The following is a 27,612-nucleotide window of genomic DNA, read 5'->3' on the forward strand; positions in this document are numbered from 1 at the left end:
GGTAGGGGCAGCTTACGGCTGCAGGGTCAGTGAAATGCAGTTAGACTGCTTAACAGCTTGCCATCCTGGCAAGATGGAGATTTTTTAATTTATTTTTTTAATTTATTATTAAATTTATTATTTATTTTTTTAACCTTCCCCACTATGTTCCCAATCGTATGATCCTGCCCCTCTTTTTTGTGCTATCAGACCCTCCTGCAAGCCAGTTTAACTCCTTGAGCTGGCAGAAAGCTGCCTGTTCTTTGGGACGGGAGAGCAAAAGCCGGCCTTGTGGCAGCTGTACAGCTGCCGGTGGCACTCCAGCTCGGATTGCTTGTTGTGTGCTCAGCCTCCCTATCTTGTTTGTTTTTTTAGATGGCAACTTTTTTTTAGAGTAGATAACATCTTAGTGTTTGTAAACCTGCAGTGCTGCCCAAATGTGACTTGTAAATACACACTCTGCCTTCTCCTACCTGTTGCTGCAGATATACTGAGTTCTCCAACTGCACAGATGGCTTCTTTTATCTTAATATTTGCCTTGTCTGAAGGGGATCAGTTTACTTAATTTGTCTAATTCGTAATCCCATCTCAGTGGGATCTATATGCACAGGCTCTGTACTTGTTGGTTGTAGAATTGCTTTTGTTGATGTGTAAGTCGCCCCTGCCCCTCCTCCCTGCTCTGCTAAATTGAATATTGGCCTAACTCTGTAAGTCCTCTGTAAGAGGGCTTAGAAGGATTATTTTCATACTAGATAGGGTCAATTTTAATAAAAACTGGGGAACAAATAAACTAGCCTAGTTCTAAACTGCTGCATGTTCTTTTTTTAATTTCCAACCTGAAGAACTGGATGATAGTCACTTAAATTTTTTTTTTTTTCCATTGCAACTGACAACTTTACCTGAGGAAAAATTCGTTGTCTTGGCATAATTCAGTACAGATGATTACTGCTTGCTAAATCTCTAGTTTTGGTTGGAGCAGTACTTGACAGGACAAGGACCCCCACTACCATCTGTTGATACTGTCTTTTGGGTTTTCCCCTCCCCAATATCTGTAAATAAATCTGGAATCTGTATGTAAAATAAACGTTTATATTCTGTTTGTTTCTGCTTATGGTACAGAGCTTCCAGTCAGAAACTTTGTGCTTCTGGGGGGAAGATTAAACTGTAGGGGACAGCTGTAGTTGTTTGTGCAGTAAGGGCGTGTGTGTGTATGAGACAGTGAGTATTAGAATTCTTTATTATCCTTGTCTGTGATTCACTGCAAAACCGTAAGAAGGTGTTTGGGTGCAGTTCTTCAGGATCTTGTTGGATGTGTTTTCACCCTTAAGAAAGGGGTAGAGGGTAGGTGAAACAATAAAGGGCTAAATTAGTCTCAGGTCACCCTCCAGCCAGAGGAAATGGTCTTGTTACCTTTTGTGGTAGTGACCCAGTTTGTATGGTTAGGAAAATCGAAATATTTAAATGAGCAACCAGAAAACACATAAAAGCTTGCTATGTATATTCCATTTCATAACACAGCTTGTTGCTGTTGTTCACAAACACATATTCATATGAAGTGTTTCTTTTCCTTATCTTTCAGTTAGGAGTGTACGCCTGGTTTATGCAGCTATATACGAAGTGTGTCTAAACCTGGTGTCTGTGGATGTCCCTTTCCACAACTTTAGTGTATAGTTTTGTTACAATTGAGATTTGAAAGTGTTCTGTGAGACGCAGCATGCCTGTGTTAGCAATACTGGTTTAAGGTATTCTTGTTCTTACAGCGGCCAGGGGGTGCTTACAGGTGTGTTGCAAACTTCTCCCCTTACCTCCTCAAGCCCTCTCAGCAGCCAAATTTGCAGACTGCTCTTTGCAAGGGCTCTGACCAATTTGCAACATGGACCTGCCAAAGATTGCTCTTTCTAAAGAGGGGCTTTGAGGGGGGCACGTGCTCCGGCACCTGAGACGCACGGGGGGGGAAGTACCTTTGCCTGGTGGTGCTGCTGAAGACAAAGTATTGTCGAAGCATGGCCTTAGTCTGATGAATTCTGCTGGAGCTGCTGGTTTGGAAATGTGTTGTAAATTTTAAAATGATAGAAATGAAAAATCTCATTTTGTTGCCACTGTTTATATTTCATGAGAAAGTGAGTACCTCAAAATATTAAAACCAAGAAAGGAGGTTGAACTTAGTTACCTCTAGCAGACTTCCTCAGGAGAAGTTACTGCTGAACCTTTAAGCAGGTTTGCTTCAGATTTTAGGGTTGCTTTAAAAATGTTGAGATTACCTATTGTTGCGAGTGTACTGACCAGGCAGTTGCTGGGCTCCCTGTTGCCCTTTTCTGTGCTGATTTACAGATGCAGATTTCCTCTTAGGTTTGCATTATACTTGATTTTTAGCCTAAGTTCCATTTTGCCTTTTACCTTAAAGGAGGAATAAATTTCATAAGCTTAGAATTCACTATTGCTTTCTTGTGTGTATCAGGAAAACTTATTAACATTTTGGAAATGCAAGAGCTTATGAAAGGAGTTTAGTTTTCTTGTAAACTAGAGATTGCTCTTTCCTTGAAAAGAAAATACTCTATTCTGCTCACTTCTTTCCATGCAAACCTATGCCCCTTCTCATCCTTTATTTGAGGTGTGACTGCAGAACAGATTGTGTCCTTCTACGCTGTAAGGTATTGTCAAAGGAAATGAGAAGTGTTTAGCTGCAGCTAAAATTTTGTTTAATCGGTCCGTATCGCTTTCTTCTTCAAAATTCCTTGAAATGGCATGAGGAGGAGAGTAGTGATTTTTGCTGGGGTGGCGGCAGCAGGAGTGAAAAAGCTGCATTTTAAGAAATATGGGAATGACAGAAGCTTAAAAAAACCTGTAGCACACCTGATGTGTGTTTATGTTTATAAATACTAGAGAGCACTGACTTGGCTTTCACCTCCTTAATGTCATTCCATGGTGCAAATGGAGGAACAGGTTAGTCTGTGTGTTTTGAAATGAGTTTTGCTGATGGGAGTTGCTTGTCCTTACAGTTGTCTTGAGTTATTTCTGGATTACATTAAAGGGGAGCGCAGTGCAAGTTTCCCTGCTTTTATCGTTCAGTTGAGAGAATCATGAGCAGTCCTACGCTGTGTTTACCATGCAATGATAAATCCTGAAGTCACCAACATTTCTAAAAAGTGAGTGATGTGCCGATATCTCATGATGTTTCTTCTGCTGGTTGCAGAGAAGGAGCAGCTGGGGAAAACACTGTGTCGTCTTCTCAGTGGTTTGAGAGTTAAAAGAACAAGTTGAGTCTTGTTCTCTCAGTAGGAAGACGACAATGAAAACCCAGAGGTAGCTTAGCACTTGGATTAAAATGCTTTCTTCAAAGTTTAACCTTTTTGAGAGGTTTGGGTGGAAATGACTTGCTGCTGAAAAAGACTGAAACTAGAATGGGATAACTGGTAGAGAAAATAGGCAATTAAATGGTCTCGCTTGGACAGACTGTGTGCAAGATATGGAGTTTGTAGGCGTGGATGGTGTGCCAAATATTGAAGAACTGGGGAAAACAGAAGTTTGGCGTTTCTGTACTGAAAAGTTCAGATACTCAAAGCCAGTGTTTTGAACAAATATTTGACTGTAGAGAAAGGAAGTTTTTTCCTTCCTTGCGCTAAAGGGAGACTTCTTGGACACAAGGAAGAAATTCTTTACAATGAGGGTGGCGAGACGCTGGAAGAGGCTGCCCAGAGAAGTTGTGGATGCCCCATCATTGGAAGTGTTCAAAGTCGGGTTGGACGGGGCTTTGAGCAACCTGAAAGATGCTGAAAAGATGTCCGTGCTCATCGCAGGGGGCGTGGATTAGATGATCTTTGAAGGTCCCTTCCAACCCAAACCATTCTGTGATTCTAGACTCTGCATCTGTAATGAATACTGTGAAGCAGGGTGGGTACAAGTCCTGCCTGTCCCTGACACTTTTTGTACAGCTGTTTCACCTGCCCTGGGGACAGCCCACATACTGGAGCCTGTACGTCCAGGTAGGGTTGAAGTGCACATACCTTTGAAGGACTTTGGAGTACACTGCATTGTGCTCCAGCACAGGTGAATGAGCTCATCCTTAGGTTGAAAACGAAGATTTTTGCTTCTGAATTAGCAGGAGGAAAGCTATTGCGAGTTGGAAGAGGAGGTTAGGGTGGGGAAGTAAGTTATACAAGTGTATGCTTTCAGTAAAAGAAAAACTGCAATTTAATTGAGCAACATTAATCTGTAAATAAGTTTTGTTTAGTGCTGTGGCAGCAAACAGCACACCAACACACATGCACGGTGTCTTCAGCCTTGTAGGAGGATCTCAGCTGGTTCAGAAGTGGTGACCTCTGTGCTGGAGCTCCTGGTGTGCCTGGCACAAGAGGAGTGTTACTGGCACATGTCATCCTAAAATTTGACCTGTTATGTGTTAGTTTGAGATGTTGATTCAACCTCTGTATGTGAGGATTGCTTTGTTTTACATTCCTGTGTGCTTGTATAGACAACATGCAGGTGTATGCATAAATGTTTCAGTTCAGCTGGAAAATGCCCCTGCGCCAGCTCTTGCTTAGGACTTACAGTCGGCAGCAGCAGCGAGCCGAGGAGCTGGGAGCGTAAAACTTGCACGTCTGTGTACAGCTGGAGTTTGACTGACAGCCCCTGAAGCAGCAGTGCTTCTGCTCTGAGGTCTGCTCAGATGCCGTGCCTGCCCTCCATCTTGTGCCTGTACAAGCTTTTTTCCCAAACGGACTGCATTTATTTATTTATTTTCCCTTGTAGGTGACTACCGTGTTTAAGTCGTGGATTGATCTTATTCTCTACTGATCTTGGTGCAAAAGCAGGATTACTTTTGCTCAACAGCAACTCTGAGTGTTAGTTAAATAGCTGAATGTAATTGCTCTCTTATCTGTGGTGGGGTTTTTTGGTTTGTTTTTTTGTTTGGTTTGGTTTTGTTGGGTTGGTTTTTTTTTTTAGAATTTGTAAGGAATTCTACTTCTCAGGTGTGGGGTAAAATTGATGTTGCTTTCATTATACTACCTGTCTTCTGTGTAATCTGTCCAATTATCCAAATCTGAACCTCGGGTTTAATCTCATATGTACAGACCTGCTTCGCGATACATTTCTGAGTAAACACATCTTCCTTAAGTTAAAAAGTAAATGGTGAGCACAACTTTTCTGATTGTCTTAAACCAGAGTACACTGCAAGCTGGGAGCTCTTAAATCACTTACGCTTGCTTCATCTTCATCCAGCAGTCTATTTACTCTGCTATGCAGTAGCCTTAAATTTGCGCGTCTGCTGATGGAGTATGGAGTTATCAACACTCCTAATAAATAGGAGACATCGACTAATCTGATGATTCTTGTTTGTTCTATGGTAATTTCAAACAGATGCAAGTACTTATTAATCTTCCAGTTCCTTTAGTTTTATTCCAACTTCAGCAGGCAAGGCTCATTTATTTTGTTAATTTGCTATGAATGTACTGTTGTTTCTTGTCTGAATTGCATACATCTCATTCAGCCTGAAGATTTAATTTGGAGATTGTATGCTTGACATCTAAGGCACTTAAGCAGGGCTCGAAATTCCCCTTGCCATATGTAGATGCCACGTGGCAGGTGTTTCCTCAGTGAAGCTGGTATTTTCAAAATACATCGGCTAAATAGGACACGCTGTTCTTTCTGCCATCTACTGAACTTCAGAACAATCATCCTTGGATTCATTCAAGCCAAGGATGACTTTCTGTCTCGTTCTCAGTAAGTGCATAACCTTTTTTTCTTTTCATCTGGTAGGAACAATACATGCGCGGCAGGTGCGGTGGCCCAGAACTGTTCACTCTTATTAGTGTTTACAAATAACCTTCATAGCATGGAGAGTCCTCAGCAGTCATTAAATGAGCGAGAAGTGAGAGCTCTTGGCACCTCTTGAGCTATTCTGTCCCTGCCAGCATCAGAACCTCAGTAGTTGAAGGCAAGAATTTGTGCTGGAAGTGCTGGGTAGTTTTAGAGGTATCCTCACAGCTCAGGTGGAAGTCATGATAATGTTCTGATGAGAACAGTTTTTTCTGCGAATATTTTTCTTGCAAGTAGCTCTCATGCTGAGAGGCTGGAGAATGTAAATTGTATGTGTGTGCTTACGTGTGTGGGGTTCATAAAGCATTTAAGAATGTAAGAGGATTGCTGAGATTGAATCATTATCTCAGTTGCTGTATGGCTTTCACCCTAGGAGTATGTAAATATTTTGATTATAAAGCATGTATCAGTTTGTGTTTAATGATTGATTCATGTTTAGAAGGGAGACGCTTATGGTTTATGTTTGCATTTTATACTTATTTTAATCATGCTTTGTTTTTTGTTTTTTTTTTTTAATTGCAGCAGCTGTTGCCGGGTAAAAAGTTTTGGGAATCTGATGATTCCAGCAAAGATGGACCAAAAGGGATATTTCTGGGAGATCAGTGGAGAGACAGTGCTTGGGGAACATCAGGTAGCTCAATTATTTACTTAATTTAGTTGGGGTTGAATACAGAAATGTGCAACTCATCTACTCAAAATTGCTGGCCAGTCTGGATGACACAGCTTTTAAAAGATTTTTAAAATCATCTGTTTTACATAATAGAAAACTAACAGAAAAACCCACACTGCTTTGTGATAGAGTTAAAAGATATCCATAGTTATAAAAAGATTGTCTAATGTGAACGTGTGTACCCTTTTGTTTATCTGCTCAAAAATTTTAGATTGCTATTAAAATTTCAATTTAAACTTTCTGATGTATTTTCTGCCTTGGCATGGGATTACTTGAGTTTGAACAAAGATAATAGAGAACAAGATTAGTAAAATAAACCCCCCAAAAACAACCCCACAATTTTTTAAATACTAAACCAACCAACCAAAACCCAACAACATTCATTTTAAAAAAGAAAAAAAAGTGATGTTTTGAATTAGTGGTGTTGAAGTTTATCTGCCAAGAGTTTTGTTCTTGGATCAGAGACTGTCCCTTATTTTGAATTTAAGGGGAGAGTGTTCAGGTTGGTTTTAGTTAAATGGCAAAAAATCCCATGCATGTGCTGAATTTGAAATGCTAACCTTTTACTTTTTATTTTCGTGCTTTCTATATGTAATGAATATGGTCCTTAAACACCGCTGAGTATCTCGTGCAGTTTCCAAACAACTGTGCAGAACTACAGCTCCAAGAGAGATGTAATTTCGAGGAACTTCACTGTTGTGTGGGGTTTTTTTCCTGCTGAAAATATCCATTATTAGAGTAAAGGCATTGGGATAGTGATAAGGGCATTTTTTATTATTTGAATTTCAAAATGGCTGTGAAAAGGGGATAAAGCTTCTCAAAATCTGATCGGCTGAATATTGCAGTCTGGCTGGGTACTGCGGAGATTTTGGGGAGCTGCTGCCTCCAGCTGCCTGACTTGCCTGTCCGCAGTGGATCTCCATAGCTGTGCCTGCATCCAGTCCTCAACAACAGTTTGTGCCTGGTTGTATTAATATAAGCTGAAGTTGAGGGTGGATTAAAGGGCTGAGCCAGACTCTGAACAGCAACAGCTGAGGAAGAGACTTTCTCCTTTGCTGCCTCTGTTGTTGGGCTGGTTACATCCACCAGACAGGCAGGGTAGACATCTGGGGGAGGTAACCTCCTGTGCTGGTTGATCACAAATCTCCATGAGTCAAAGCCCTTCGTCTCATGTCTTCCTTTGTTTATTCTCAATTAATCCTGTGCACCTTACTGCCTTTATTCCTGAGCCATGGCCTGCACTGCTGTCTGTGAGTCAGGGAAGTCATAGTTTCCCCTTTTGCTCATCTAAAATGAAGAGAACAGCCATGGTCTGAGCAGTTGCTCAAGGTCACTGCCCCAGAGAAAGGAGCAGAACTTGGAGGAGGGGTGTGGAAGTGTCCTTGGCCAGAAGACTAGTTTGTTCCATGGACAGTGGAACTAATGAAGCCTGGTTTTCTGTAAGATGCTCTTCGCTCCATCCATTTTCCTTCCTGTCTGTGTTCACAGTGTGCACTGCAGTCCTCCCATATGGCTTTGGTTCTTCACTACGCTGCCTTGAAGTGTAGTTTTAAAGCATTTGAAGCCAGTACCGCTAAAAGAAGCAGTCCTGTCTGATGCAGGCCACTCCTTTCTTCCCCTCCTGGTGGTACAAGTAGTTATGCAGCAGTGCAATGAAACCTGCTGGGGAATTGATCTGGGTTAAAACTAGCTTTTATCTTTTCTGTGTTAACTTTATCCCGAAAAAGTGTCCCCAGTCGGCTGTACTTTGTGGCCCCATAGATTCTTGTGCTGGCTTGAGGGAGAAGGCAGGACAGCATAGCTGGGATTAATGATAGAATAGAATTACTTCTCTTGACAGCTTATACCTGCTTTATAAGGAAACTACAGTATCGATATCATTGCATGTCCCTTCCACCATCCCCTGGCAACTGCTCTATCTGCTGCCCATTGTTACTGACTCGTGGACTACCGCCAGTTTGAGCAGGCAGGAGCAGAGTACTTCTTCCCTTCCCTCGTTGGGGATGTAAGGTCACCTTCTGCTGCCCAGCCACCTATTTTTGCAGAGCTCGTAAGGACTTGGAGACATCTATCCTTAGTCTGTTCTGGCTGGATCTCAAACCCTCATGCTGCAGAGGGGATAAAGGGATGGAGCGGATGCAGGAGGGCAGGGGATGAGGAAGAGGAAATGAAGTTCTCATAAACTTTTTCTTGAGGAAATAGCAGCTAAGAGAAGCTCTGATCATGACATGAATATGGCAGTTCATATGACCAAGAAAACAAATGTAGGCTGCTGTAATGGTAGGATGATGTTTTAAATGACAAACCAAGACTGACTGTTTTTTCACTGTACTAATGCAAGAGTTTTACTAAAAACTAGAACTTTGTTTTTTTAATTGCAACCTTTACTTAGAGACTTAAATTCCTGAAATTTTATGATTTTAGACTTTAAATGTAGTTACCGCTTGTAGGTTTACAGGTTCTAGTATTTAAAAAATGAGAAAGCCATCCTGCTTTTTCTAACGGATATCATCAGAGTCAAAAAGTTGGCACTTCTTAGTACAATTAAGACACTAGAGAGTACGTATTTAATGACTTGCCTCCTTTGAATAGTTGGATCTATTTATAAGAATTGCACATGTTTTTGTTCCAGATCACTCTGTTTCCCAACCAATTATGGTTCAGAGAAGACCTGGTCAGGGCTTTCATGTGAATAGTGAAGTCAACTCAGTGCTTTCACCACGGTCAGAGAGTGGAGGACTTGGAGTTAGCATGGTGGAGTATGTGTTGAGCTCATCTCCTGGAGATTCCTGCCTAAGGAAAGGAGGATTTGTAAGTGTGCCTGATTCTGACATTTGAGTTCCCATTATGTTATTTTCTCCATTTGCTGCTTGGTTTGTTTGTTTGTTAATCCATTCCTAAAGGCAGATGTTTGTTCTTTCTTTTATTTGTTCTTAGTTTAGCTATCTTTCTTAAAATGGGTCGGCTAGCAGTTTAACCGTTGTTCTTGACTTAGGGGATGCAGTATGGGAGATGGGTGTAAAGGATGTGAAGGTTGCTGACATTCCCTGGTTCTTCGGATAAGCACACCGGCAGTAACACCCCATCTAAGCTTGTCATTGGAAAAGTATGCAAATATACCTGTGGTTTTTGAATGAGCGTGTGGCTGCTTTGTTGCTGGCTAAGAACAAAAAGCTCCATGTAATGATGCTAGAAACGTAATGTAGCTACAAAAGCCACTCCAGCTGGGGAATGCTTTCAAGGTCGTATCGTTTCCTGTGGAGAAATGGCATTAGTCACAGTGCTTCGTGGGGTGGGGAAGGGAGCACAGTTGCTGCTGCCTCGAATCTAAGGATGTGGTGTGAGAGGCGTAATCAAGCCCCATCCCTGTAGTGGGGAAAAAGGGGCTGCATCTCAGCCCTACCTCATCGGCCAAGTGCTAGATCAGGAATTGTCGAAAAACATTAGGTTTGTTACTGTTAGACTGCTGTGCTCATCTCTTCAGGGAGCTGATTTGTGGTTTCCTTCATCCATCCTCTTATTTTTGTCCCTCGTTAGTGGGCACCTGATAACCTTCTTGAACCCTAAGCCTAAGCAAGATGATTTTTGAGAAATGAACAATCAGTGGAAGGAGCTGATTTATCATCTGAATTGGGGGTTAGAGAGGTGTCTGCTCCGCAGCATTGATAGTCAGGACGCCAGTTCTGAAACGAAGGGTCTCATTGGTGAATATCACATTGTGTGGCTGAGAACTGGGCTCCAAATTTGTATTTACAATTGGCATTTCCAAGTCTGCTCTTTAATATTAGGGAAGCACGATTTTATTTTCTTTAAGAAGAAGTATCGGAAAATGATTGCTTTTAAAACAATCTTTTTTCTAAATATGGGGGGGGAAAATCCCCCCTCTCCAATTAAAGAGAATGGAAAAATGATTTTGTTGATAGAGGGTTCAAATGCCCTGTTATGTACGGAGTACTTTTCCCTCAAATGAAGTGGAAGACAGGGTTTGAATGTCTGTCTGTGTGACAGCACCAAAGCTGTCTCTGATAAATATGTTTATATGCCCCTTGCTGTTTTTTATCATAAATTATGTTGTTTTTCCTCTCCCTTTTGTTGTTCAAAACTCTGCCCCTGGCATAATCACCCTTTATTCTTCTCCCAAGTGAAATAAAATGCAGACATTAAGGGCAGAAGTGCTGCAGATGTAATACCACTCATAAAATGCTCAACAGAACAGAAATCCTTTTTTTTCTTTTTTTGTTTTTCCTTCCTTTTTCACTCCCAAAAATGTGCTTTAGGATTATATGAACCAATGATTGAACTAGTGATTGACTTGAGTGCTCTTAAATGAGCCGTACTTTGGAATTCACTGTGCAAATCACAGTAGTGCCCCCCTCCCCCCGCACGTACCGCGCAGCACCCCCAAGGTGATCCTGTTCTGCTCAAATACATGCACTTGGCCAGTCAATTACTGCATCTTTGACACCGAGACTTTCGGAGAGGTGCTAACTCAGTTTATACCCCTTCAGTACGTGCTGTCGTATTTAAAAGTTCCTGAGGTAATTTTGAAGTGCCTAAGTCCTATCTAGAAAGAGGATTTGGATAAATAGTCTTTAAAATTATTTTGGGGTGGGATTTTTAGAGCCTATAGAAGCAGACCCTGAATTACTAAATGGAAGAAACTGAATAGATAGATAAAACGTCTCTTGGAAGAGTGAGAACTAATTCCCTTATTTCTTCAATTATGATTGACTATTTTGCTTTTTTACATTTTTATTTGTAAGAACTAATGTTTGCAAGTGACTTACTTTATTGTGACACGTTTCTTTGATTTGTTACCATCTTGGAATAAAAGTAAAATTGATCTGAAAACTAAGCTTATTAAAATAATGTCTCTTTTGCCTAGGGGCCAAGGGATGCAGAGAATGATGAGAATGACAAAGGGGATAAGAAAAATAAGGGCACATTTGATGGCGATAAATTAGGAGATCTGAAGGAGGAGGGGGATGTGATGGATAAAACAAATGGTTTGCCTGTGCAGAATGGAATCGACGCAGATGTCAAAGACTTCAGGTACGTGCACCATTAGTTAATAATTAATCAGTGTCCCACTTAGCATTTTTTTGAAAGATTTTTCCATGCTGTAGTGAAAAACCTTTGACTCATTGAAACAGTGTCATAAGGACGTTATAATGTGCACAGGGAAGCACTGTGGGAAGGTGGAGGATAACATCTGATAGCTCTAGTCAATGCAGACCTATTTCTGTATATTGTAATCTTGTTTTATTTTCACACCTGTTTTTAATTACTCTGTGTGGGCTTCCTATGGAAATACCTACTGAAGATGTTGACTCTGCTTTTATACTAGACTAGATTATAGTTGTGGTTTTGGACTTGTTCCTTGTAGCTCTCAAGATTAAAGCCTTCTGAAATTGTGGCTATTGATGTAATCAATGCATTTGTATTTCTTGCTAGCTTACCTACTTGCTGTGCCTCGTGTTAACATGTAGGAAAACTGTAAAAGCAAAACAAATGTGCTGTGAGGCGCACACTGCTGGCCCTCGCACTGAGATGAACCATTTCCCACTTGAGTCCAGTGCTTATGTTAGGTAATTAGGAAACCATGGCAGCTACTTTAGAAAGGTTTCAAGTGAGATACAGTGCCAGAGTGTTACATGGTTAATAATTGCCAAATAGCTTTATGAAAAAATAACTGGCATTTCTGAAATCCTGTCTTGTTATGGCTGACTCTCTCCTCAATTGAGGAGAAAAAAGAAACTGAAATTTTTTTTAGACTTGTACTGTAACAGGTCTTTGAGGCAGGTGGACTGGGGGTTTTGTGGGTTTTTTGTTTGGTTGGTTTTTTTTAAATACATAAATTGTTCTGTAGAATTCATTTAGGGAACTATTTCAGACCATCCTTTTATCTTTGTCCCCTTTACCACAACATTTACAAGCAGTTCTGGTGAGTACTAGTCTGTTGCTGTTAATCGATGCTGTGTGACATAGCATTAAATGGACGTGCTTAGTGACGAGTATCTTTTTTCTTTCTGTGTAGCCGTACACCTGGTAATTGCCAGAACTCTGCTAGTGAAGTAGATCTTCTGGGTCCAAACCAGAATGGATCAGAAGGCTTAGCCCAGCTGGCAAGTACTAATGGTGCCAAGCCGGTGGAGGATTTCTCCAACATCGAGTCCCAGAGCGTCCCTCTGGATCCCATGGAGCACGTTGGCATGGAGCCTCTTCAGTTTGATTATTCTGGCACTCAAGTACCTGTGGACTCGGGCGCAGCCACTGTGGGGCTCTTCGATTACAATTCCCAACAGCAGGTAAAGTGTCGGCCGTTGGTCCTACCCTACTGCTCCAGTTCCTCCAGGAGAGTCATCTTGGGGTTAGCATGAGCTCAGGCTCTTGTCTTGGGGAGAGGGACGGAGGAAGACTTGGAATGGTTTCGTCATCTCTATGCCACCTATAGAGTGCTGCATGTGTACCCCTAGGGAGCTCGATGCAGGAGATCTACTTAACATGGCCGTCTGAACAGCAGTCTTAAGGACCTGTAATAAACAACAGTTACCAACAGTGTGTTTCTGTGTATTTAGCTTGAGTAAGTTTGATTTGTCGCTTGAGTAAGTTTGCATTGGAGAAGAGCTTTAAATTAGTAAAAACTGCTAAACAAAAGAAAAAAAACCTATAGCCCCCCCCAACCCAACAAACAACCCACCCTCGAGCCCTTAAAGTGACTTAAAGGTCAAACGACTGTTCAGCCTTGGTGTTGCAGCCCTGCTTTGGGATCTCTGCAGTACCGAACCGGAGCAGACTGAAGGAATAATGAGTTTAAACTGGCTTGCTCGTACTTGAGCATGGTTTAAAATCTGAGGTCAGAGTCCAATACTACAAAACTTTATCTCAGCCCAGCGGGTTTGTTTGACCTTTTCTCCCACGCAAGCGGCCCAAGCTTCTCATCCCGGACAAGTAACGCAAGTCCTTGCTCTGCTGTTGGCTTCTCTTGAATGCTGGGCCTAGATCCAACGATCGACTCGTAATTCACTCCTGTTCCTGTTAGTTTGGGTAATGATTGTAAACTTTTATTGCCTTCCTTCTGTAACTATGATATCCCTCAAAGAAGAATAAAATCCTTTGTTGTAGCTGATTTGCAAGAGTGTATAACTAGTCCTGGGTTTCCTGAAATACCTGATATTTCTTAGCAAAATAGCCTGTTGGCATGCTGTATTGAGGAAAGGCCGTTGCCAAGTTTGTGCTAAAGGCCCACCTTCAGAGAGTTACCATAGTCTTAAAAGCAATGTAAATATCTGTGTTATAGCTTAATCGGTTGTTTTATTATATAGCATGTTTGGGAGGTTAATGATGGAAAAATTTTTAATGATTAAACTAAATAGCTGCTGTATAGTTCAAAAAGGAAAAAAAAGCTAGTTTCAGGTCTTTCTCTTACTCTGGTGTAGGACTTTGAATGCAAGAATTACTTTCAAACAATGAAACGTGTGGATTTTTTTAAAACAGTATGTTAGAGCTAAATAATTGAACTGATTTTTAAAGAACTGTTAGACATGGGAAAATAACTCCAGGAATGTGAAGCCTGTAATTTGTATTTTGTCTGTTAGTGTATTTTATTTAAATTAAGGCTCATTTACAAGTTCAAGTAGTTTTTATTTGTTTCTTCCAGCCTTTAAAAATAGGATTTAAAATTTGGCATGTCTTGTGCCTAGCTAGTGGAAATAAAAACTCTCGAAGTAAGAACGACTTGGAAAGTGTGCTGGTTTCAGAAGTGATTGCAGTACGGCTTTCTGGCTCTGGCTCTGGATGGCCCTGTAGACAGGCCTGTTCTGGTTTTTTTTTCCTTTATATAAAGTGGATGGGTAATAGCCACGTAGAGCTGATGTCATCTCCATGTAATCATGCTGAAAACTTTCTGTAGGGTTGCCTGTGAAGCTGCAGTTCTTTCTTGTCTCTTTGAAGTGTGAATTTTGGCAGGGAGCAGGAGGTCCTGGCACTGGGAGCACAGCGACCTGCCCACCCAGTTGCTCTGGCATGCTTAGCTCCCACCCAGGTCATGCTGAGAATAGGCAGGCCAGGCTGTTTAATAAGGACTGTTATTTTAAAGTTTCAGCTTTGTTGCAATAGCTACTTACACCTACAGTAAATGCAAAAGTCAGGCTTTTGTAAGCATAAGTGCTGTAGTAAAGATAAGGATTCACTCTTCTGCCAAATGTGAACTCTCAGTGCACGTTTGTGTAAATGCAATGTATCTTGGCTCAGAGTTGTACCCATTTTCTTAATATGTGATATCCAGCAGCCAGTGTTTCTTGGTATTCGCTGTCTGCCAGTTATAGCCTGCGTGAAAGAACTCTGTCTTTTGGCAGTATAGTCTGTTCCATTCAGTTGTCAGAAGGAAATATGTCCTGAACAAAAGGATCTCGTCTGTAAAAGTGTCTTTCTTGGTCCGTTGGGAAGCATCATATACTTTGAAGGGATTACAAGCAAGTACAGCTAAAAGCAATATTAAGAAGGGAAGGTCTTAACCATGTGTAATCTGATTAGAGATGTCAGATGTTTGTATTGCAGAAGAAACTGGCTTACAGAAATCTAATCTTAACAATGTTCCCATAACTGTATAATACAGACTGCGATGTTCTGGTTTCTTGGAATTCCCTCGATGAACTCCCCCACGTGTTGCAAATGATACTTCATTTGTGTACACGTGTGAGAGAGGAAAATAGCCTCGCTTTTTGAAACGTCGGGTGATCCTACTGAACTCTGAAACTGTCAGTAGTTTGTAGGTTTTCACTCTGAATGTGATTTCTAACAGGCTAAAATGCTCCGTGCATACTTTTTTTTTTTAATAACTTCAGCCTCACTTTGTAAATTCTAGTTAATATTCCTGTCAAAGAGGTTTCTTTCCTTTTTGCACTTACTGGAGACCACATTTTAATACTGATACATAGTTTTTTGGAATATAGGTCTTTGCTGTCAGCAGAGGGAGACAGTGCATTGAGACTTTAATAACTTTTCCTAAATATGTGGAGTTGATGATTCCCAGAGCTCATGTGGTATAGGGGCTTTTCTGGCTAAGTAAAGCCTGAAATTGTGATCGTTTTTGTTGGCTCCACTTCCTTGTATATATACTACAGGCAGTATGAAATCTGCAGCTGCAAAAAGTTTTAGCTGTTCACACTGAGTTTCTGCGGGTAGGCTGAGTCTAGAGTCTGGGTTTGCAGGCTTGCAGAAACTGCGATTTAAAGTGGGCAGAAGGAGAGGTCGCTGATTTGAGTCGCTGCCCGAGTGCATGGCGTAGATACCAACAGTTATCTGACCTTCCTTTGGAAGGGAAACGCCATAAAGATTTGAGAGGAGGTCTGCTGCAGGCAGAAGGAATCCAGCCCTTCCTCATGCTTGCAGCAGTGTGAATGCAGGACGCTTGCATGTGGCTTTAAAGAGGCTCAAGAATATTGTCTGAGGAAGTAAGCATCACTAAGTTGGAGCTAAGTCTTTAGGTTTCTTTGACTTGAGGCTGCAGACATACTCTCGGTGATTTTCTTGAGCAAATGAAAGGACTCTGCCCAGCCACTCTGTTCCTTATTCCTCCCTTCTGTAATACCAGTAATTTAGGTAAAGGAGCATCTTTTCAATCTCCCCCTTTGAGTCTTTAGGTAAACTAACAGCTGCTGACAGCCACCGTTTGCAGAGCGTTTTGGATACTGTGGCTTGATTTCAGCAAAAGAAAAATGCACAAAGCTGGTGTGGGTACTTGTATGTCTGAAAGGCAAATTTAGCAGTCGTCGGCTGTGCTCACAAGAGGGGGAGAGAGCAAGCAGACAACCGAAAAAAGATACAACAGCAGCAGGTGAAATATTCATGCTTTGAGTAGTTGTGGATTCTTTTTTTTTTTTTTTTTTGCTAGTACTTCTAATTAAAAAATGGATCATTGAGATGCATTTGGGAGGTGTGGAAGTCATCACGCATGTAAACTGAGCACAAGAAAAAGTATTTTCAGAGAAGATAAGTGCTTTTTTGCCCTTAAGGCGGGCAACTAATAATCTAGCCACTTCCTCTGCTGTTCACCTTGGCAGAATACACATTAGCAGACTGGAAAAATGGATCCCAGGGGTGCAAAAAAATACAAAAATGAAAGGTTTTGGTGAAGTGTTTGCAGCCGAAAAAAGCTAAAATATTGGATTGCTGAACTCAATACAAAAGTAGACCACAAAAACAAGGATGGCTGTTCTAGATGTATCTACACCCAGCAGTGAAGCAGTTTAGGGGAGAGAGAGATATATATATTTCTCCCCCCGAATGAGATGTTGCTGGAGACTCCTACAGAGCCAGTGTCCCTCATTCTATTTTCTGTAGGTCACATTGTCCGTGATGTCCTTGCTTTTTTAAACTAAAAGACGTCAGTAGAGCATTTGAACCAGCTACTAATGAAAGATGGTATATTAACAAAGATTACACCCCTTACAAGCACTCAACTTTGTGTAAGCATGAAGTATTGTTGAATGACATGTTTGAAAAAAGAAAAGGAAAAAGAAAAAAAAAAAAAGGTGTATTTTGCATAAAGACTGCTAGGAGTGTTTTATGGCCCTCCTGATGTTAGGCCCAGGGAGGTAATAAAGTAACTGTGGATTTGATATATTTTTCCATAAGCAGCATTACAATACTCCTTGGATATATGGAGGGGCCCCAGCCTCTTAAGGGGTGAGCAATCTGTGAGCAATCTTTGGGGAAAACAGTTGTGACTAGGTTTTTGGCACACAGAAGATCAATTCTGGATCCCCTAAGTACTGAGTTTCCACATCTTAAATCTGATACTGAGCCCTTAACATGTTTGTTTTTTTTTCTCCTTCTGAACTTGTAAAAAGAGAAGAAAATAGAGGTAGACTATCACCCATCTTTTTTTCAGATTTCCTGCCTAAACAGAGCAGTTGCTCATCCTGCTCTCAGGAGAACCAACTCCAATTTTTGCCTATAAAAAACCCCCTAATTTTCTAAATGATTCCATGCTGCTTCTTGATGGTTGTGAATTTCTGCCAAAAATTTGGGCAGACTTATTGCTGCTTCTGACAGCTGAAGTAGCATACTTGTCTGAAAGGAGGGCAGAGATAATAGGTGTGAAAATTGTATGGCATTTAGGCCTATTTTTTTCCAAGTGAGTGGAGAGAGAAAACATTTGTCACGGCGGTTTGTGAAGTCGTTCACACCTCAAATGATCACTTTTGGAAGTAAGTGGGGATGAACGTTGCTTCTGGATAGTTTCAGAGCCATTCAGCTTGTGTGTTCTTAAATGTTTTAATTAGAGCTGAGTGATAGTCTGCTAATGGATTGATGCAGGGAATTCACTTAAGTAGAAGCATCTACTCTGGCACACGAAGCTGGGGAAGTAAGCTCAGTAAGGACTTGGATGAATGAAGAAAAAAAACCTAAGCAAAAGTATTTTTTCTTTAAAGAAAGACTAATGTAATCCTCTCTCTTTTTTCCTTATTGAGAACGACTGTTCTCAATAACACTGTTGTGTTCTGTTCTCAATAACACCGCCCATTGCTCCCTAAGATTGTAGTAAGCTGTAAGCTGGCAAACTTGTATATACTTTGGATGGCTTAACCAAAAAGTCTCCGGGTCTGGTTTCTGTCTGTTCAAAGAAGAATTTACGCTCCTTGCCTGGATTCACGTAGGAGATGCTGGAGGTGGAAGGCTGGCAGGTAAAGGAAGCGTTTTGTCCAGGGGTTTGTGAGCTCCCAAGGCTGGTATCCCATCTGATGGCTTTTCAGCTGGCTCTGAAGCCATCTCAAGTGTATCATCTCTCCCATGCCTCGCTCTGCAGCCCGCCTGCCGTCCCGCTTGCCGCTTCACACCATCTGGGAGAGTCGCACGGGTTGTCCACTGGTGTAACTGCGATGTCACTGTGCTGAGTGTTGTTCAAGATCTGGAAGTGCTCATAGCAGCTACTGCTGATCCACAGGCTGCAGTTAGGGGCTGTGTGTTTGAGGAGGAGTTGGGGACAAAAAAAAAAGGCTTTCAGGCATTGTGCGGAGAATAGCAGAGAAAAGCCTGGCTGTGGTTTAGCTGTACTTCAGAAGCACTTTTTTTTTTTTCAGGTGGATTATCATGGGCAATTGATTTCAAAGGGGTTTGTTTTTTTTCAGTTCCTTTTGAAATGTTTCCCTTTAAAGAGGAGTGTCTGTAGTTGTGAAAATAAATCTAGTGTAAAGGAATTGCTTTAAAAGGGAGTAAGAGAATGCTTTTTGTGCATGAGTAAAGGACCATATTTGTGCTTTTGTCCTTTTAGTTGTTCCAAAGACCGAATGCACTTGCTGTTCAACAACTAACAGCAGCGCAGCAGCAGCAGTACGCGTTGGCAGCTGCCCATCAGCCTCACATAGGTAAGTCTTGCATTTAGTACACTACATTTTGCTGGACTTCTGTTAGTCCTCAGAATATGTTGGGAAAATAGCAGGGAAAAAGGATTGGTAGGTTTTAGAGAATCCTAAATATGTTTTTGCAACTGGTAATTGACATGCAAGCAGAAGTATATTGTTTGAAGATTTATTTGAAAAATTCTGGAGGTGTCTCTTGCACACTTTAAAAGGTCTAGAGCATTCATGTCTGACAGGAATGACACTCTTACCCTTGCTGAGAGTGCTGTTCAGTAACGAGAGCGTTTTGAAGTACTTGCTTGCTCTGAGTGAGGCTTGAATTGAGGTAAGTGGCACAGTGAAGTGAGGGAAAAATGCACAATTCAGCATACACCTGAATGTGCTTCCTGTGGGTCAGCTGCCTGGGGTCTGACTTTAACTTAAAGATGTAATTTATGCAAACACATGATTCATATTATTAAACCAGTATAGATTAACTGGAAGAAAGCACTTAATCCTGTGCCTAGAAAAACAGGAGAACTGTAGAAGGGCTACTCGTGGATGATTGGAGTTAAACTATCTTAGGGTTAAATGTTTTTAGCACAATAAGCAATTTAAGTGGTAGTTCTTCCTACCCAAAAGCCCCATACAAATATGTTGGGACAGTCCCAGCTCTGTGCAGTGCACTTGTGTGCTTATTGGAGTTCAGGGATAGACCTGAATTAAAATTATTTAGCTTTTTAACTTACTCCCCTTCACCTTCACCTCCCCTCCACACCCCCCTCCCGCCCACCAGTAATTTCTCTAATGATTAAACTGTTTCCTTGCAGAGGAAGGTAATGCGTGCACGGCAGTGATAGTGCCCTGCGATGTTGCCTGTACACTCCTGAGCTCCTTCCAGACTAATTAATTGAAGTACTGGTATTGTGTAGGGGGCATGGAACTCAGGAAGTAGGGTAAATTGGTTCTTGAGGAACTTGCTCTAGAAAATACAGAATAGTAACAAGCAATTAGATGATGTTAATATCTAGCTGGTGTTAACAGTCACCTAAACAGTAAGGGTGTGTCTGTGCACCAGAGATACCTGAGCAAGTATGGGTATTGGATATAGAGTATTTTACCACTTCAGCTTTCCTTATGGCGCATTGCATCCTTGGAATTAGGTTTCTTCTATGTAAATTATATCCTCTGTAGATTGTTCTATTAAGACTCTGGGAAATGCAGTGGTTGCTCACTCCCTACACAACCTGTAAAAAGCTTGAACGTACTAAAGCAACGTGAGCTTTTGTGTTCACCAGCCAGGTAGCCAGTGGTATTTTGGTAGGGCTTCAGTTCTAGTTGTTTGTTTTTACTGACAGGTATGTTTTCAGCAGGTTTAGCTCCTGCTGCCTTTGTCCCCAACCCGTACATCATCAGCGCCGCTCCACCGGGAACAGATCCGTATGCAGCCGGACTTGCAGCAGCTGCGACATTAGGTGAGATGCTTCCAGTGGACTGTGTATTCGTGACCGTTTTCTGTACCAAAACTGTTCTTGAGTCTGTGATTGTGGAAATTAAATATTAGTACATTGTAATTTCTGTGGAGAGATAATTGTGTATCAGTGAGTTGAAACAGAATTTGTCTTGGAAACCCTATTTTCTGTAGATTAAATGTGATAATTCTTGTATAACACTTGCTATGGGCTCTCTTTCTGTTGAGGATAAACAACCAGAGCAAATCTGAAATGGAACACTTGCAGACATAAATGTTGCTACATGTTTGGGGTGTTTTGGTAACTGACAGTAGTAAGAGATACCTTTTGAAAATATGCTTATTAAATGGTAGAAAGATGGAGGATGTGTTTTCCTGCCAGGAAAGTTGTATCTTGTTGCTGTTTAGCTTGATTTACTGTAGTGCATCCTGCAAATGATATCTTTCCCCTTTGCTAGAGTCTGTTAAGAATTTATGCTTTTTAGGTTCTCTAGGTAAAAACATCCCATATCTGCTGTGAGGCTTATATTGTGAATATGCAGTTTTCCAGATGGTAAGCAAAGATGGTGGCTCTTGTCTTTGTGCAAGATCTTTCTCCCAAACGTTCACATATCAGTTTCCAAATCTTGCCAACTGTCATAGGCAAAATTGTTGTATCTTGAGATGACAGCTCGGTAAAACAGCTTATGAGGCAGCATGAAGAACACATTGTACATTGAACTTTTGCTGTGTATGCCATAAAGTTCTTGCCTAAGCATTGAGGACAAAGGAAGAATGTACTTTCAGAAAAACATTTTTATAACCATGCTTTTCTTTCCATTAGCCACCGGGAAAGGAAGCCTTCTACATCTTAAATAAAAACTGCTTAGTTCAGAGTAGTGGTGAGTTTTAGTGGAGCTGGCACGCTGTTGCCATGCTCCATTTACAACTTGTATACTCACTGCAAATCTCTTCCTCTGTGGGATAGCTTGTACCAAATCAGAACCATAAAATGTTGGTTGTTCGTGAATACAGCGCTCTGCCAAACAGCATTGTGGTTTGGTACGTGACTTTTCGGCGTGTTTAACAGCTCTTACGTAACTGCCGCTTAGCTCTTAAGCTTTGAGGCCAGTATCAGGTCAAGCTCTGAAATGGGATTTCAGCAACTGTTACCCGGTTGGATGGCATTTTTAATGGTTCATATGCAAGTATGTAAAGAATCAAGATTCTAACTTGAAGATGTGGGCTTTGGACTTTTTGGCTGCTGTGAATTTTGTATGCTGATTGCATAATAACAATGCAAGATTAAGTTTAGGTAACAACATGTTGTTGGCAAACAAATGATGCTGTGATTAAATGGAAGAAAGCCAAGAGCTAGAGTACAAGGATATTTCTAATAGTCCAGGAGTCGATAAACTATCATGTGATGATGAATGTGTGGCAGTGAATGAATGACCTGAACTCTTGGTGGCGAATATAAGTAGGAAGCTTCAGTCAGGACTTAGCGTGAATGACCAAGAGTTCACTCTTGGTGGCGAATATAAGTAGGAAGCTTCCGTCAGGACTTAGCGGGGAAGAGGTGCTAGAGCACCAGCAATTCCAGTTACAGTCAGAAGAAGTGCTTTGTAAACGAATACTGTAAAAAAAAGGATTCTGGTTGGCCTTTTTGCATCACCTCAGTGCTTCTAAAGCTAGTGCTCATTCTTCAGTAACATACTGAAGTTCAGTGGAGCAGGAGGTCAGCGTCTTGATTTCATAGAAAGACCACATGTAACTGCCGCCAGATTTCTAGGAAACAGCAAGCATGTTTGCGACAACTTTTTTTTTTTTTTTCCTTTTTCTCAGCAGTATTGAAGCTGCAGCTGCCTGAGTAGATACAGGGGCCTTATAAATGAATGGGGCCTTATAAATTTGAACTAGGAAATAACATACCCTAGGATACCTAAAGCGTCCCAAAACTTGGCATTAGGATCTCTACTTGAATAACTTAAATTTTATGACTCTTGAAAGCAAAACAAAAGAACGTCTAATGCGCTGCAATGTACTTATGGTGTTACACCACTGAGAAATATGAGTTACTTCATCCATCTCGGGCTTTGGACCCTAACAGCTAGAAATGGCAATATAACAAACTTCACCACTTGTTGATGTTTGTTTTAGGAAAAGCATCTTTTCTGTCTAGACTAGAGCAGTTTGGAAAGCCTCTTCTCTGTAATGACTGAGTGCAGCACTGGAGGGGCATGGGGCAATTTAGATGTTTAGAGTTATGTATAAAGTCAGAAGGCCTCCCTGATGCGTATGGGAGTGTTAAATTGGGAGGACTTGGAGAAGTTTATGAGATGGAAGAAATGAGTTTAGAGTTGTTGGTAGTTTATTGCTCACAGTTACTCTTAGAGCGGAGGGCAAACTTTTGTGTTTTATGGCGGAGATAATTCTGTCAATTAAGATTCTGCTATTACAGCAGCTTTTTCATGATTGTAAGACTGTCAGCCCTGTGATAATACTCTTTTCTTCCCAACAACAGTAGCATTTTAAAGAACAAATTTGAATGCAGAGGGAAGGGCTTCCTAGACTCAGGAAAAAAATCACTTGTGAGTTTAAACCATGGGGAAGATACTGCTGTCTTCAAAAGGTGTTGTGAAATTGCCTTCTATCATTTGAGAAAGATGTCACTCAAAAAAAAGAAATCTTGCCTTTTGTAAGACGAGTTGGGAAATGTTGATTCCCTCTGAGGTGGTGTGTTACAGGTAGAAAAGTGTTTCTGTTCTTTGTAGAGAAGTGGATGCTGGAATAATCTGCATACAGGAAAAACACAGTGCTCCTAGACTGAAGGTAGAGTCGGTTTGGATGTGTCTGCACTGTGCTTCTCAAGCTTGGGTTTCTTAGAAGCCTCATTCACTTGGTGCTGACCTGTGTCCCATGCAGAGCCAGCTCAGAGCTGGAGACAGGTATGGATGCATGCACATACCGCCTAGGACCGGGGTTTGGGGGAGCACGTGTGGCTGGCTCTTCCCCAGCTGCCTTGGGCACGGTGTCATGCAAGGGTGCGTCTCCTCTTTTGGATCAGTGCTGGCCCAGGCGCTGTACGGCAGGGTTTGCATGGGGCTGCACCAGAGCCGTTTGAGTTCAGCTGTTTCTCACCCCCATCCCTAAAAAGACACCACGTCGTGGATATCAGTGGTTGCCGTACCGGTAATGGTGAAGTGATCAGCTCACAAGTCGATAGTATTTGATAAAGTTGCTGTTCGCAGCCTTGCGTTTTCAGACGTGAGGTTCTTGAGGCTGTTTAACCTGGTGGTCACTAAGCCTTCATCCTTGGCAAGAGGGGGCTGGCTGTTCCTGCAGAGAGCAGGTATGGCTTCTGCTTACAGAGATTTGAGTGTGAAGGCTGAGATTAAAAGCAAAAATTTTGTTATGAACACACTTACAGATGGCTTTGCTAATGTTTCTTAAAAGGAATATTTGTGGGTGTCTGTGGCCAATGTGTAAGACACAGTAGTGGGAATATTTGATTTCAAAGGCACTAGAATGGCTTTTATTTTCTTGTGTATGTGTATCTTTAATAAGTGTAAAAGCAGGTGCAATATATCCTGAAGTAAAGAAACACTCTGCGTGTTTTTATGTCTGGCAATGATGACACACTTGCCCTCACTGAGAACGCTGTTCAATAATGAGCCTCACCATGTGCTCAAATGAGCTGAGCCAGACTTGCAGCTCTTTTAAGCCCAGCTGCCTGCAAACTTCAAAGACTTTGTGTCTCTTCTTCTTTTAAACACCTACGGCTTTTGCAGATCTGATGAGCAACCTCTAACTGGGAAAAAAACCCCATCTAGACTATGCTTGTTTGATAATTGGAACTGAGATTAAAATAACCCAGAGAGATGCCCGTATTTTGCCCAGATAAAGGGTATTGCAGCAACTTTCCAGTAGCCTAAGGGCAAACGCAGACTAATTACTTGCATAAAACGGAGCAGTTTCAACTATTTTCCCGTTAAGTGCAGAAGCACCCTAGCAGTTGCCGTCTGATCTGCATTGTCTGAATACAAACAGGTTATAATCCACTGATTAGCTAAGTGTCTGTAACTACTTAGGTCAAGACAGGCAGTACCATTGTGGGACTGATTCATTTTCTGCAGGCTTTTTAATTTTAGCTGCCACTGCTCATAAATTTCCAGGTTGAAAGGTAAGAAACAAGTGGTTGCTGCTCCAAGCCAAATCTGAGCAAGACAGACAAGTCACCTTCTCTGACTGACGGTACACAGTAAATCCAGCAAGGGTGGATTTTGTGGCAGAGCTTTAGTGAGATACAAATCCAGCTGTTCAGCACGTATTGCTAAAGTGCCCGGCGTTAGACACCAGGCTGCTTGTAACATCTCCCTGCTATACACGGAGCTGGGCATGTATGTTAATGACGCTACAAAATGCTAAATTTGGGGAAAGTACAGTGGTTAAAAACAAAATAATAAAGGAGAGTAACTACTACACTTTTGAAATATGAATTTAATATTTGACATGAAATATGAAATGAATATCTTGAAGTGTTGCTGAATCTCACCAGTCTGCAGTATTAATTGCGGGAGCAGTAGTTCTTCCAGGCTGAGATCCACTGTTGTACAGTGGATTGCTTTTGCGTTATGCAGTAGCTCATTTGAGACAAACACGTTACTGTATAAAAAGCAAAACCAAAAGAAAAAAGTACTTTCTGGATTTTTCCCCCTTTGTCTTACCCACGCTTACACTCAGCAGCGTCTTTTCGCATCTCCCTTTTTTGGGGGGAGATGCATCCCTCATTTTTGGGGGAACAGTTTTTAAGTCTCTTGCGGCTAACGCTTACAGTCTTTATGTGCGTTACACTTCTTCTCCTTGCAGGGTCTTACTGTAAGAGGTAACTAACAGTAATACTAAAATGACTTGGTTAGAACTCAAATGCTAACAGTCTCTCTTAAAATAGAAGCTGTTTTTACTCCATATAAGAAAAGTGTGTGGTTCAAATTCACAAAGACTTATTTATTCTACAGCATCAAATATGACTGTGGCACTCTACCTTAAAAAGTCTAGCATGACGTAAGTTACTCCTACTGTGGGGAAGGAACCTGTGGGATAGGTGATGTACTTGAATAGCAAAGGAAATACTTCTGCTTTTCTGCTGACCTTTCCAAAAGTTATAGAACAGACATATTAAAAAAATATTATTGAATTCACATACGTGTTGTTTGGTGGGAGGGACTCCACTGTTCAGCGCAGAGTACTCGCTGCTTCCTCAGCGTTATGCCAACTAGAATTATTTAAGGATATAGGCTGCCATTCTGCTGTCGTCAAATTAAGCGTGCGGTGTCCTGAGACTTGATAAAACACAGTGAATCTTCAAAAGTTACGCTTTTTCTGGTGCTCTCCAAGATTATTTTTTTTTTAAGCCTCTTAAGTTGGAGGAGGAGGGAATGTGAAAAGATACGGGATCATACAGCCTCTTTTATGGTGGTTTGCAAATGCAAAGTAGGACTGAGCAGCTAGAGAAATAACATTTTAAACACTTGAGAACTGATTCTATTCAGTTGCAAAGAGGTTTTTTTTAACTTATTGGGGAGCTAAATGGTAGATGTTATTGCGCTGTGAATGTCAGCTGAGATTAGAAGAGACTTGTATACCTCCGTGCTTAAACAAATTTCCTTCTCTTTTGGTTAGAGATAAAGTTTTGGTCCTTCACTATAAAATTAGGGCACAACAATAAAAACATGGAATTTCAACAGGATCACTGGTAGCAGAATTTGACCTCATCCAATAAGGTAAAAGCAAGTAAAGATGAAATTTTAGGTCTGACTTCTAAGCTTTTTAAAAATGAAAAATACAAATGCCAGAATCCCTCCATATTTGCAAAGGATTTAAAGCAGATCACCTTGAAATAGGATTTGTTAAACCAAATATGACAAGCAGGTATTTTTGGTGACGGTTTGCTGTGTAACGCTTGTCATGCCACAGAAGCTCACAGATCTCCTTCTCATTTTAGGTCCGGCGGTTGTTCCTCACCAGTACTATGGAGTTACGCCCTGGGGGGTTTATCCTGCCAGTCTCTTCCAGCAGCAAGCTGCCGCGGCTGCCGCTGCAACTAATTCAGCAAATCAGCAGACCACTCAGCAAACCCAGCAGGGCCAACAACAGGTAAGGGGTAGGATGCTCTGCATGTCAAGTCATTTACAGGGAACACAGATTTGAAGAATCTCGATTTGTTTTATTTTTTTTTAATTATTCTTGAATGACCACTCCTGACACTCAGTTGTAATTGAGGAGAAGAGCCTTTGCCCTCTCTTAAAAAAAGGAGAAGAAACATCTATACAATTGTTATGTCATTTGTGCATCATGCACATGGAGGATAGCGCACGTACATTTGTGGTGGTGAATTATTGCTTTGGAAAACAAATAATCTAATCAGTTTGTGAACGCTGCTGAGCGACGCGGTAGCAAGCACATGCCATTGGCATGCAAGTGGAAATCATCATCTTGCAATCTGTTTTTGTGCCCATCACTGCAACTTGAAGGCCGTGGAGATGATGATAATGTGTGTCAAATACTAAATGTCAATAAGTGTGTTCTTATCTTCAGGGTGCTGTCCAGTATAGTATGCTTTTTTTGGTGAAGACTAGCTTTAAAAAGGTCAAAATAATAGCAAAATTAATTAGTTTGGTATCCATGTGAGGACTTGAAGACAAAAGATGAGTGCAAAAAGAAAACACTGAATTTGCTATTTTTAGAAGGCAAACGGTGCAGCTGTTTTGCTTTAGTCTGCACAAAAATTTGGAGAATTTGACACCTAAAAGGGCAAAATTAATGAAGTTAGTGAAGGTTTTTCATATGATCTGCTGTTTACTGCTTTAAGTGTGTTAGAGGTGAATATTGAGACAGGTTTCTGTTGTTTAAATGGTATTTGCTTTTTTAAAAAAAACAGTGAAGAGGTCACACTGGGGGCTGATAAGGGGAACTTTTTCCTTACATATTTTGTAAATGATGTGTGCTTGATGGCATTTGCACCATCCACCTCTTCTGTCTTAATCCCTTGGCAGTGACAGCATATTGGATTATATAGCCTGTGCTTTTTCTGCTGTTGAAAATTGTTATGCATCTTTGTGATGAATCACTGTGTAATTTCTTGTTCAGTTTTGGGTTGTTTGGTTTTTGTGGTTGGGTGTGGGGTTTTTTTTTTCCTATACTTGGAATTTAACTAGGTTAATTTCCCCAACTTCAGTTAGGTAAAATAAGCATTTTAAAGGTCTGGTATTTAATCATAGTGGTACCTCTGATGCAGATGACACAAATGTGACTCTAGCAACTACTGGAGCAGAAGGTGGAAGCTGAGAGAC

General features: G+C 41.2%; 1 protein-coding gene across 7 annotated transcripts in view; it reads left to right on the forward strand.

Moving 5' to 3' along the window:
- The window catches only part of PUM1 (pumilio RNA binding family member 1), a 73,503-nt gene that overhangs the window by 21,197 nt on the left and 24,694 nt on the right, over positions 1 to 27,612 (forward strand). For 2 of the 7 annotated variants that reach the window (XM_009288297.2, XM_009288299.2), the window contains 7 exons: positions 6,319 to 6,427; positions 9,099 to 9,277; positions 11,352 to 11,518; positions 12,504 to 12,774; positions 18,744 to 18,837; positions 20,169 to 20,285; positions 26,265 to 26,416. In XM_009288297.2, the coding sequence (XP_009286572.1) occupies positions 6,319 to 6,427; positions 9,099 to 9,277; positions 11,352 to 11,518; positions 12,504 to 12,774; positions 18,744 to 18,837; positions 20,169 to 20,285; positions 26,265 to 26,416 (1,089 nt within the window). The remainder of the gene's footprint in view (positions 1 to 6,318; positions 6,428 to 9,098; positions 9,278 to 11,351; positions 11,519 to 12,503; positions 12,775 to 18,743; positions 18,838 to 20,168; positions 20,286 to 26,264; positions 26,417 to 27,612) is intronic. The other 5 variants (XM_009288298.2, XM_009288304.2, XM_009288301.2 and 2 more) reach the window with 3 other exon arrangements.

Source organism: Aptenodytes forsteri, unplaced genomic scaffold (genome assembly GCF_000699145.1).
Source record: "Aptenodytes forsteri isolate BGI_AS27 unplaced genomic scaffold, ASM69914v1 Scaffold361, whole genome shotgun sequence".
Lineage (NCBI taxonomy): Eukaryota > Metazoa > Chordata > Aves > Sphenisciformes > Spheniscidae > Aptenodytes > Aptenodytes forsteri.